Here is a 12,427-nt window from a genome sequence, read left to right on the forward strand (position 1 = left end):
TAGATAAGTTAGTGAAGAAGGCGTTTGGTATGCTTTCTTTTATTGGTCAGAATATTGAGTACAGGAGTTGGGAGGTCAGGCTGCAGCTGTACAGGACATTGGTTAGGCCACTGTTGGAATATTGTGTGCAATTCTGGTCTCCTTCCTATCGGAAAGATGTTGTGAAATTTGAAAGTGTTCAGAAAAGATTAGATTCCCTACAGCGTAGGGACAGGTCCTTCAGCCCAACCAGTCCAGCTGACCCTCCAAAGAGTAACCCGCCCAGACCCATTTTCTCTCTGACTAATGCACCTAACACTACGGGCAATTTAGCATGGCCAATTCATCCTGACCTGCACATCTTTGGATTGTGGGAGGAAACTGGAGCAAACCCACGCAGATATGGGGAGAATGTGCAAACTCCACACAAACAGTTGCCCGAGACTGGAACTGAACCTAGGACCCTGGTGTTGTGAGACAGTAGTGCTAACCACTGTGCCGCCATGCCCATAGGGAGAGGCTGAATAGGTTGGGGCTGTTTTCCCTGGAGCATTATAAGGTCACCCCTCAATCTCTAGAGGTTTACAAAATCATAAGGGGCCTGGATAGGATAAATAGACAAAGTATTTTTCCTGGGGTGGGGGAGTCCAGAACTAGAGGGCATTGGTTTAGGGTGAGAGGGGAAAGATATAAAAGAGATCTATGGGGCAATGTTTTCACACAGAGGGTGGTACGTGTATGGAATGAGCTGCCAGAGGATGTGGTGGAGGCTGGTACAATTGCAGCATTTTTTTTAGATTAGATTAGATTACTTACAGTGTGGAAACAGGTCCTTCGGCCCAACAAGTCCACACCGACCCCCCCGAAGCGTAACCCACCCATTCCCCTACATTTACCCCTGCACCTAACACTACGGGCAATTTAGCATGGCCAATTCACCTACCCTGCACATCCTTGGACTGTGGGAGGAAACCGGAGCACCCGGAGGGAACCCACGCAGACACGGGGAGAATGTGCAAACTCCACACAGTCAGTCGCCTGAGGCAGGAATTGAACCCGGGTCTCTGGCGCTGTGAGGCAGCAGTGCTAACCACTGCCACCGTGCTGCCAACAAGAGGCATTTGGATGGGTATATGAATAGGAAGGGTTTGGAGGGATATGGGCCGGGTGCTGGCAGGTGGGACTAGATTGGGTTGGGATATCTGGTCAGCATGGACGGGTTGGACCGAAGGGTCTGTTTTTGTGCTGTACATCTCTATGACTCTATGCTGCCAGACCTGCTGAGCTTTTCCAGCAATTTCTGTTTTAGCCCTAAATTTCTGCAAAATGCCCCACCTCAGGCAACATCCTCTTCTGCAGTCTCTCCAGTATAACCTCATCCTTCCTATGGTGCAGTTACCTGAAACGTAGACCCTTCGTGGTCCCAATGAGTTCAGAGAGGGATCTCCAGAAGACATTTCAAGTTGGATCCACACAGACAACTTCACCTGCCTCACCCAAGATGGCGTCCGGCTGGTGACGCCGCCCTTCAGACTCGCCCCACTCTGCCTCACCCAAGATGGCGTCCGGCTGGTGACGCCGCCCTTCAGACTCGCCCCACTCTGCCTCACCCAAGATGGCTCCCGGCCGGTTCCTCTCTCCTTAACTTTCTCCCCCCCCCCCGCTATACAACCCGCTAGACGTCAGTTCCGGCGGGCTGCCCCGCTTCCGGCGGCCGTGCAGCGGTGCACGCGCCACTCTGTCCGGCCGCCACTTCCGGTTCGCGATGGCGCAGCTCGGCCTGGTCCGCTTGAAGGTACCGAGTAAAGAGCCGCGGGAGAGGGAGCCCGGCCCCGGCACCGGCCCCAGTATCAGCCCTGGGCCCGCCGCCAAGCGCCGCAAAACACAGCACCACGGCCTGAGCCTCCGGCCTCCCGCCAGCTCAGCCTCGGGGCTCCGTTACCCGGCCTCCCCTGCTGGCCTCTACTCTGTGCGGCCTCCTCCCGCTCCCGCAGCTGCCTCCGGCGTGGCTATCCCCGGGCCCGCCGCCTGCCCCGTCACCTCGCCCTCCTCCTCCTCCTCCTCCTCCTCCTCCTCCGCCGCCGCCGCCGCTGCCACGGGCCTCCCCGCTCCCGCCCTCCCCAAGACCAAGGGCCCGAAGGAGAAGCACCCGCGACGGGACAAGGAGAAGAAGCACCGGCCGCGGAAGGAGAACAGCGACTGCCGGCCGCCGCCTACCCCGCCCCCACCGGCCAAAGGTAACGGAGAAGGGGGGGGGGGGCGGGTAGAGTGCAGGGTCAGGGCCGGGGGGGGGGGGGTGTGGGGGTAGAGTGCAGGGTCAGGGCCGGGGGGAGAGACAGGGTCAGGTCATGAGATGGGTGGAGGAGGGTTAAGACCCCAGAGTGGGTTTGGGGGGAGACAGAGTTAGGTCTCTCGGATCGGGTGGGGGTGGACAGACTTAGGTCCTGGTGGATGACGAGGGGAGAGACTGGATTAGGTCACTAGGGTGGGGGCAACAGACTGGGTAGGTCCACAGGGTGGGGGTTGGGGCATTAGGTACAGGATGGGGTTGAAAGAGACAGGATTAGGTCCTGGGGGGGTGGGGAGAAGAGAGAGAGAGACAGACAGACACATCATGGGGGGGGTGGGGGTAAATAAGGTTGATCCCAGAGATAGGGGAAGGGGTAAAGGAAGAAGAGAAGGGTCTGCTGGTTATGTTTATTCTCAAAGAGGACTGAAGAAGGTGAGTTTGAGGTTTTAATGGGACAGTCCCCACTCCTGGGTGGGGGATCAAAAAGGGACCATCCTCCCTTCTAGGACAAGTTTTCTTCACCACCCCTGCTTCCCCTCTGTACCCCTGAGCCTTTTAAACCCTCGGTGCAGGCCGTCAGTGGGTCCTGTACTGTGGGCGAGCTGACCTTTTGGAGGAACTGTGATAGTTGTAGCAAAGGGCGTTACTGACCCCATGCACCACTCCTCCAAAACGGGAAATCTTTAAGGGATATTGGGCATTAACACAGAAATAAGTCTTGTGCTTTTGTGAAGTTTTTTCACCATTTTAAGGTAGTCTAAAGTGAATGCTTTGTAATGAGTGAGCCATTGGTTGTAATGTGGGAAGATGGCGGCAACCTTGTGCAAGGCATGGCCCTACAAACAGGAATACAGTACTGTCCAGATCTGGTCAGGACACTAGGTAGAACTGGCGCTGGCACGCTTTGCAATGGCGGCCATGGGATTTGTTACATGCACTTGAGAGAGTAGACAGTGTCTGAATTTAAAATCTCTTTTTAAGGTGATGTGTGACTATAATGCTCAATATTGTGCTGTGTCTCAACCTGGATTGTGAGCTAAGGTCCTTGGATTGGGTCTTCAACTCCTGTCCTTGTGAATTAGAGAGCTGTCAGCCACAGCTGGCCCCATGAACCTAAGATCACATTGAGGATTTACAGGACATCTCCAAGTGAAGTTGCAGTTCAAGAAACTTGATTCATGCACCAGCATTTTCTCCACTGGGAGTAAATAAACTTCATTTTTGTGGGTTCTCACTCGTAACATTGGCTTTCATTTGCCCTACTTAATGACTCAATATGAAGAGTTATTCGTTCGCTGTGAAGCACATTGAGATGTTTTGACTGCAATGTAAATACAAATTGCTTCTTTCCTCAACTACATGGTTATTGTACCGAGGGTCTTGGTCTGTGATAGACTCAGTCTGTGTAAGCGTCAGCTGTTGATGATATTTAGCTTCGTATGCAGGGAGGACTACACAGTTATGACCTTGAGTTTAATGTTTAAAAAAATCTGCGATTGTTTACTGTAAAAGATGGAGTGTAGATAAATTGTCATGTTCTAAGTGAAATGAGAAATATTTTATCTTCAGTTTTAAGTTTCATTGAAGGGAATTGTGTATTAAAACAATCTTGTCTGAAACTTTGTTCAAGACTGTCGCAGTCATTAAATGGTATTTGTAGATTGGAGGCACTTTATTAAAGTTCGCATTGAGTTTGGATTAGCTGGAAAATGCAGAAACCATAAGTCCATTGATTTATGCTGAGACTATGGGTTTTTAGTTACTGTGATTTATTTTGTGTGTGGATGGAACTGGCTGGGCCAACATTAACTGCTCAACCCTAATTGCCCTTGAAAAAGTGGTAGTGAGCTACCTTTTGAACTGTTGCCGCTGGTGTGGTGTAGGGACACCCGCACTGGTGTGTGGAAGGGAGTTCCAGGATTTTTACCAGGTGTAGTGAAGGCAGAAAAAATTTTCAGGTCAATATGAAGTGTGACTTGGAGGAAATCTTGTAGCATCCGCTGCCCTTGTCCTTTGAGAGTTTGGTTGCCGAAAGACCGTTATGTGGTAAAACCTCTGTGTTGGTGGGGAATGGTGCGCTAATCAAGCGTGTTGCTTTGGCTTGGGTGGAATTGAGCTTCCAGGGTGGTGTTGAAGCTGTACACATCCAGGCAGTTGGAGTGTGTTCCATCCTTCTAGATAGTGGACGTACTTTGGGGAGTCAGGTGAGTTACTCGCTGCAGAATTCCAAGGCTCTGACCTGATCAAATTTATTTGGTTGGTCCAGTTCAGTTTCTGGTAAGTTGTATTGTTCCAGGGTATTGATGGTGGGAGATTCAGAGAAAGTGCCATTGAAGTTCAAGACATAATGGTTAGAATTTCTCTAATTGGAGATCGGTATTATCTGGCACCTGTTTGGTGTGAATGTAATTGTTCTTTTGCTCTTTATATTGAGTATGGCATATCAAAAGGAAATTGATTTGTAGGGGAAATTTAGATTAGATTAGATTCCCTGCAGTGTGGAAATCAACCCTCCAAAGAATAACCCACCCAGTCCCATTTCCCTCTGACTAATGCATCTAACTCTACGGGCAATTTAGCACAGCCAGTTCAGCTGACCTGCACATCTTTGGACTGTGGGAGGAAACCGAAGCACTGGAGGAAACCCATGCAGACACTGGGAGAATGTGCAAACTCCACACAGACAGTCGCTCGAGGCTGGAATCGAACCTGGGACTCTGGTGCTGTGAGGCAGCACTGCTAACCACTACGCCATCCAATTTATGTTGGTTATTGTACCATTCCCAGTCAATGACATAAAGACAGTTTCTGCAGAGGCTTTCATATTGTCAAAATGGCCTGATAGGGAACAGTCTTCCAAGTTCTGATGAAAGGTCACAGACCTGCAACATTAACTCTGTTTCTGTCTTTATAGATGCTGTCAGATATGCTGAATAGTTCCAGGATTTTCTATTTTTAGTTCAATGTTTCAAGAGTGTATTAGTGATTATAAATTAGGAAACACAATAATCTAATTTGCACAAAACTATCTTCCACAGTAGCAATGTGTTAATCTAGTACACTGGGTGTAAAGTGCCTTTATTTGTTTCTCTGAGGTGTGCCATTTTGGTAACAATGGAAAGCATGTGTCCTTATGGAGGCAAATTTGTATTGCGGGGGAGGAACACTTTACCTGGTCAACCCCCCCGCCCTCTTTTGCTGGACTTTTGAAGTTGTGTTATCTTCAGTTTTTACTCACCTGGATAAGCATATATAATGCCCTATGTGCTTGACCAAACAAAAACTGCATATTTGGCACAAAGGTCAGTTTAATGTTGGCAGTTAGTTTGATCTGGGTACTGGAGTTACTGGTGGTCATGGGGTCATAATTCAAATGCTCATAAATGTGGTCTCAGAAATCAAGCTGCTATTCCTGATGAAGAGCTTTTGCCCGAAACATTGATTTTCTTGCTCCTTGGATGCTGTCTGAACTGCTGTGCTTTTCAAGCACCATTCTAATCCAGAAGCATGCTAGGACCTGATCATTCTTGGGCTGAACATTTACTGAAATCGCATTAGATACATTGATTATTGAATTGAATAAATTCCCTGATTTATTGTCACTTGCATTTTACAGCAAAAATACAGTAAAATACAGTGCAGTAAATAATACAGTGAAAGGTGATACTGGCACCAGAAACTGGCTGCGAATGCTTCCAGGTTTAATCAAAAGAACACAACTAGTTCATTTCACGGAAAGGAATGTTCTGTCCTCAATCTAACTAATTACAGCTCTGGTTCTACTCTACATTACTGACCTTTTATTGTGTCCAGGTTAACACTGGAGTTCTTTTAGAAGCCTCTCCCTCAAGTCTTTTTGTACAACTTAGCTTGTTCGTCCAAATTTTTAGTTTCCTGTATTGAGAGCTCATCAAGCAGTTTAATGTTAAATTTTGTCTTATAACACTTCTGTGGACTAGTTTGGATGATTTTCTACTTTATAAATTCGCTACAAATAAAAACAGTTCTTGTCTATATTTTAAAGAAACAAGTGACAATAAATTACTATTCTATTCTGTATCCACAACTCCAGCATGCCCTCACCGAGGGTCCCTGGATTTTGTACCCAATTCTCTAGCATAGATCTCAAGCTCACATTGTACAATTTATTATATCTTGGCATGTGTTATGTTGGAATTGTAAACTTCCTTTCAAAGCTGTGGTTTTCATGAAGGTTAGATTGGGGTCTTCCTTGAGTTACACCTTTGAAAGCAAGCGCAACTCTTTCTGAAACAAAAACAGAAATTGCTGGAGAAAGTCAGTTGGTCTGGCAGCATCTGCGGAGAGAGGAATAGTTAACGTTTCAAGTCAAGTGTCCCTTCTTCAAAAGTCTTCCTGAATTGTCTCAGTTAATTGTCATTTCTGGACTTCCTATTTGTATCCCTACACAAAAGCAGAGCACCATGCTGCAGAAAACTCACTCCTGTAACATAGTGGATCATTTACTGCTTCGGGGAGGTGGTTGGCAAAGATAACAGTGCTTGTATGGTGGCTGAGCCACCCAACCAAAAGAGTAACCGATGCCATAGTTCACCTTTAGATTACTCTTCCAAACCTGTGAAAGCACTTCAACTTGGTATGATAGGTGTTGGTGGGGAGAGCAATTTGGAGCATCCTGCTAGTCAGCAAGTAGACTTTCATTTATGCAGTCACTTGTGATTTTGGATATCCCAAATCATTTCACGTGCAGGGGGATGTGGTCTTTGCTAGCTGGGCCAGCATTTACTCATCCCTAGTTGCTCTTAATGGTATTTATGCAGAGCTGATTTTTTTATGCTAAAGATCATAGGTAAGAAGTTGCTATATTACATTTTGTAACAAGTACATACTATGATAGCCAGTGAGGGATGGATATGCAGTCTAGTGGCAGGAGAACCAATTGAGAGCTGTTATGTTCAGGAATATGTCAAAGTTCGAGTGACAGTGACCTGGAACTTGCTGCCCGTTAGGATTGTGAGAACAGAAATGATTAAAGGTTTCAAAAGGGCTTTGGGTAAGCAATTGGGTTAATAAATCTGCAGGGGTACATGGCTAAAGTGCAAGTGAAATTTATTATATTGTTCTGCAGAGTTAGCATGGACTCAGTGGACCAAATTACCATTGCCTATACTATATTGACTCCATGTTGTGACTGTATGTTCCCTAATTAGTAAATACTTTGCCACACTCGTACTTCAAGCATATAGCTGGGGGTTAAGGAGTAGGTGTGTGTGAATGTTTGGCATGTGAGTTGGTGATATTGTGCAGTCTGAAGTGTTCTGGTATAGTGGCTGAACTCACTTGTTGTCTTTGCAGATGTGACCATTTCCATGATGCTGTTTGAAGAGCAGGAGAAATGTTTTTGCTGTGCTGGTCAATACTTAGGCCTCACTTAAGACAAAACAAAGCACTGTGTATGCTGGAGGCCTGAAACAAACAAAACAGGAATTGCTGGAGAAGCTCAGCAAGTCTGGCAGCACCTGTGCAGAGAAAACAGAATAAATGTTCAAGCCCAGAGGTTCTGAAGAAGGGTTACTCAACTGGAAACATTAAATTTGTTTTGTCATCATTAAAATAGATTAGATTACTTAGTGTGGAAACAGGCCCTTCGGCCCAACAATTCCACACCGACCCTCCGAAGAGCAACCCACCCAGACCTATTCCTCTACATTTACCCCTTCACCTAACACTACGGGAAATTTAGTATGGCCAATTCACCTAACCTGCACATTTTTGGATTGTGGGAGGAAACCCACGCAGACACGGGGAGAATGTGCAAACTCCACACAGACAGTTGCCTGATGCGGGAATTGAACCCGGGTCTCTGGTACTGAGGCAGCAGTGCTAACCACTGTGCCACCGTACCACCGATTTAAATATTAGATTAGATTACAATAAGATAAGATTAGATTACAAATAGATTATCTGCACACTATCTTCACTGTTTCTAGAATCCTGCAGTGCTTTACATTACAATAGTGGCAAACCTTTTAAAAAAAAAAGCTTCACTGGCTTTGTGTACCTAAAGGAGCTGTATAATTGCAAGTTTTTTAATCTATCTCCCAGCTGTGCATATTATTGCCATCTGTGTATCCTGGTGCTTCTGCATTTGCAGACAAGGTTCTGATCAGATTCTTGTGCTCAAATCTCCTTAGTTGGAAAGCACCAGTATGACCTAAGACTAAAATATGTACCTCCTATCAGCCAACTCTGTCCTGCAATAGGCCATCTGCTACTGAAACCTTGAGACACAAGTATTTCAATACTGTCTTGGCCAACTTCCATAAACTTCAGCTTAGCCTGTCCTGCTCATCAATGCTGAGGAATTACATAAATTAGGCTTGTACTATCTGGAATTTAGAGTTAAAGGGTGATTAGGTTGAGGAATCTAAGATTTTGAGAGAAATTGCCAGGATTGGTAAAATGAAACATTTTTTGCTGGCAAGAGAGTCCAGGGTAAGGGTAAGATCATTCAGGGAAATAATTTTCTATTACAGGCTGTTAGAGGTGCAGAAGTCATGCAAAATAATTCGATGCAGGGACTCTGTTAATTTTGAATCTGAGATAAATAGAATAGAGCAAGCTAAGAGTATTTGGTACATGGAGCTAAGATTGATGGGATGTAGTTAGAATATCGATTTTGAATTTTGGGATCTTGTAGTGCAAAAGTTGATTTCTTCCTCTGGTGAATTGGCCATGCTAAATTGTTAGGTGAAGGGGTAAATGTAGGGGAATGGGTGTGGGTGGGTTGCTCTTCGGAGGGTCGGTGTGGACTTGTTGGGCCAAAGGGCCTGTTTCCACACTAAGTAACCTAATCATCTAATCTATTCTAAAACTTTATCGCTGAAAGTCCAATCCTGATCATCCTTTGGCTCGATGTTCAGTTTATCTGATTTCACTTCACTGAGGCTCGTGGGGAGAGTTTTCTACAATTGAAGTGCTATATAGATGCAAACTTTACATCTGATGTTCAGATGTAAATCTGTCTACAGAAAACTTAGTTTCACTGTTTGTGCACAAGTCTCCCATTAAAATCACTGATTTTCTGCTGGCCTCAATAATACAATTTATCAAGATGCTTGTGGGGAACTTGAATTCCAGTTTGAACTCCCTCCTATTCCCTACTTTGCACTGTGGTCTCTCCCGATTGCTTTTCCTTATATATCCCTCTCTAATTTTAGCATGCCATCAACCAATCATCTTATCGTCATCACATTGTGTTGGTGGGATCTTACTGTGCACATATTGACATGAAAGTACTTCCTGAGGTGGCAAAAAGCCCAGTACAGGGGTCAATCTTTTAGTTGTGAGGTGAGCAAGATGGAGGAAAAAGAGGGGAAATGGTTTTATTTGAGCTATTTACCTAGCCTGCTTTCTTCACTGGGTCTGTAATTAGATCTGTCCTTGAGAAAGTGGAGGTTGTCAAGTCTGTGTGCAACCATGAAATGTGTAATTTAGGGATTAGTATGTGGACATTGTCTATGCAGGTGATGTAGTCAGATTGTGTGACGCACAAGTGATCTGTGTGCTGCCTAATAATGGGAAACAGCAAAGTTTGTAATGTTAACACTGCTTGAGGCTCCTGTTACAAGCTGTAGGTCAAACAAGAATATTGCATTGCAATCAGAGCATTGCAGGGCCAGCTATGGAATAATTGGCTGCAAGGAGCAGAATATGGAGTTGAAAATTATTCGCATTTCGTAACTGAAATGGGTGTGGTGCTTTCTCCACTTCACATAATGCAAGTAATTTTTTTTCATATGGATTGGTATTGATAGAGGCTTGGTTTGTACAGTGAGGTTTCTCTGCTGACAGCTTTATCATTGTGTTTGAGATTTTAGTACTGTTGGATATCGGCTCGTTTTTGAAGTAGATTGATTGTGATTTTTGTACCAGATGTGCATTTATTTTTGTAACCCCTCATGACTTTGATATTTCTGCTGGTATATCCGTCTGTTGTTCAAAATCATTTTAATTTTCTGAATTTGATCTTGCCCTTGCCTCCCGTTTCCAATGAGCTGTGCTATGTTTACACTCCAAAGTGCAATGGCCTTTTTAAAGTCGGTGCCAGTCATTTTGTGGTAATGATTCCAATAACAATTCACTTAGTCACCCTGGTTATCTGTTCAAAGTCTGCCACACCTGAAAACTTGTTATCAAGTGTACAAGCAACAACAATAAACCACTACGGATTTGCACATTCAGCTTAATTCACTGTGATTTCAGGTATCAAGATGCCAGAGTGCCTTAACCTATGGAGATAGTTTGTCATCTGACTAGATGCTGAGAGGCAACAGTGTTTCAGAAACAGCAACATGTATTTATTTTTTTGAAATGATTTATATGTGAATATTTATATGGCAGTGTTCACAACCTCAAGATGTCCCAAAGCTCTGTAGAACCAATGGAGTTCTTTTAAAGCATGCCACTTCTGTGAATTAAAAAAACTGTTGCAGCTAAATTGAGTGCAGCAAAATCCTACAATCAGCATTGAGAGTGGGACTCTAATCATTTTTAGTGATGTTGATTTTGGATGAATATTAGCTTAGAACAAGGCAGAAAATTTCCTTACTCATACAAATTGTTTGCTTCTACCTGAAAGGGAAAATGATATTTGGGTTGAACATTGCATGTCAAAGATGCCATCTGTGCCAGTGGAATACTCCCAAACTACTGCTCATCAATGTGACCTTTCTAAGGAAAGGTCACTGGACTCAAAACATTGGCTTTGTTTTTTTTCTCTCTACTAATGCTGTCGAACCTGCATAGTCTCTCAAGTGGTTTTTGTTAGTCTAACTTGTTCTCGGTTTTCTAGAGTGGGCTTAAATCTGAAGTCTTCTGACTGTGGGAAAAGGTGTTACCGACTGAATAATTTCTTACATTAGTGCCTCTACCTTAGTAAAATGTCCCAAGGCATTTTACAGGAGTTGCCAAATAAAATTTGACTCTGTCACTCTGGGTTTTGTAGCCACATCAACTATCTGATGAGAAACCACACTATACATTTAATATGGTCATTTCATTATTAACGCAGTGACAATGAGACTCCCTTGTATTTAAACCTGCAACCCTTTTTAAAGGCTGAATATGCAATGCAGACAGCTCTTTCAGTTTTGACAAGCAGGTATTTAGCTTTGATACCCCTCTGTTTTAGCTTACTCATTCTGTCTGTAAGAATTGGGCCAAAAGGAAGTGTGTGTTTGAGGTGACTCCCTGTAGCTCACTAACTGGCTGTACTTCAACAGGGGCCTGACGACATAAAGTTCTTTTACTTTGAGATCTACAAGAAGTCTTATGTTGGTGGGTCAGAGGTGGTACACTAAGGACTTGGTCTTGCTGACTATTCGTGTCTGGTGTTCACTTGCATTTAAGTAACCAGGTCATCATTTACAGCACTGTCCAGCTGTAATAGTTTCAATTGAAGCTGATATATAATTTGATTATATATTGTATGCAGTTTTCTATACTGCATTAATCGTTCTGTCCTTAGTAGTGAGGGTGTTTCCAAGCCTTTTGTTTGGTGATGAACACCGCTGTGTAGCAATGCAACTCCTTCAACAGCACAGTACTTCGCAAATTTTGTAAGTTCAAATTGACCCCAGAGATCTTTTATAAGACCATTAGACATAGGAGTGGAAGTAAGGCCATTCGGCCCATCGAGTCTACTCTGCCATTCATTCATGGCTGATGAGCATTTCAATGCCACTTACCCGCACTTTCCCTGTAGCCCTTAATTCCTTGCGAGATCAAGAATCTATCAGTCTCTGTCTTGAAGACATTTAACTTCCTGGTCTCCAATGCGCTCCATGGCAATGAATTCCACAGGCCCACCACTCTCTGAAGAAATGTCTCATTTCCATTCTGAATTGACCCCCTCTAATTTTAATGTGCCCATGGGTCCTAGTCTCCCCACCTAATGGAAACAAATTCCCAGCGTCCAACCTTTCTAAGCCATGCATTAGCTTGTAAGTTTCTATTAGATCTCCCCTCAACCTTCTAAACTATAATGAATATAATCCCAGGATCCTCAGCGGTTTGTTGTATGTTAGGCCTACCATTCCAGAGATTATCCGTGTGAATGTCCGCTGGACACCCTCCAGTGCCAGTATGTCCTTCCTGAGGTGTGGGCCCAGAATTGGA

General features: G+C 44.6%; 1 protein-coding gene across 1 annotated transcript in view; it reads left to right on the forward strand.

Annotated features, from left to right (window-relative positions):
• The first annotated feature begins 1,700 nt into the window (after positions 1-1,700).
• LOC122563026 (lysine-specific demethylase 9-like) overlaps positions 1,701-12,427 on the forward strand; it is a 73,105-nt gene continuing 62,378 nt past the window's right edge. The window contains exon 1 of the mRNA XM_043716339.2: positions 1,701-2,216. Within this exon, the coding sequence (XP_043572274.2) occupies positions 1,745-2,216 (472 nt within the window). The 5' untranslated portion in view covers positions 1,701-1,744. The remainder of the gene's footprint in view (positions 2,217-12,427) is intronic.

The sequence above is a fragment of the Chiloscyllium plagiosum genome, unplaced genomic scaffold (assembly GCF_037043375.1).
Source record: "Chiloscyllium plagiosum isolate Xiang-an unplaced genomic scaffold, Cpla_swu_hap1 HiC_scaffold_26, whole genome shotgun sequence".
In the NCBI taxonomy this organism is placed as follows: Eukaryota; Metazoa; Chordata; class Chondrichthyes; order Orectolobiformes; family Hemiscylliidae; genus Chiloscyllium; species Chiloscyllium plagiosum.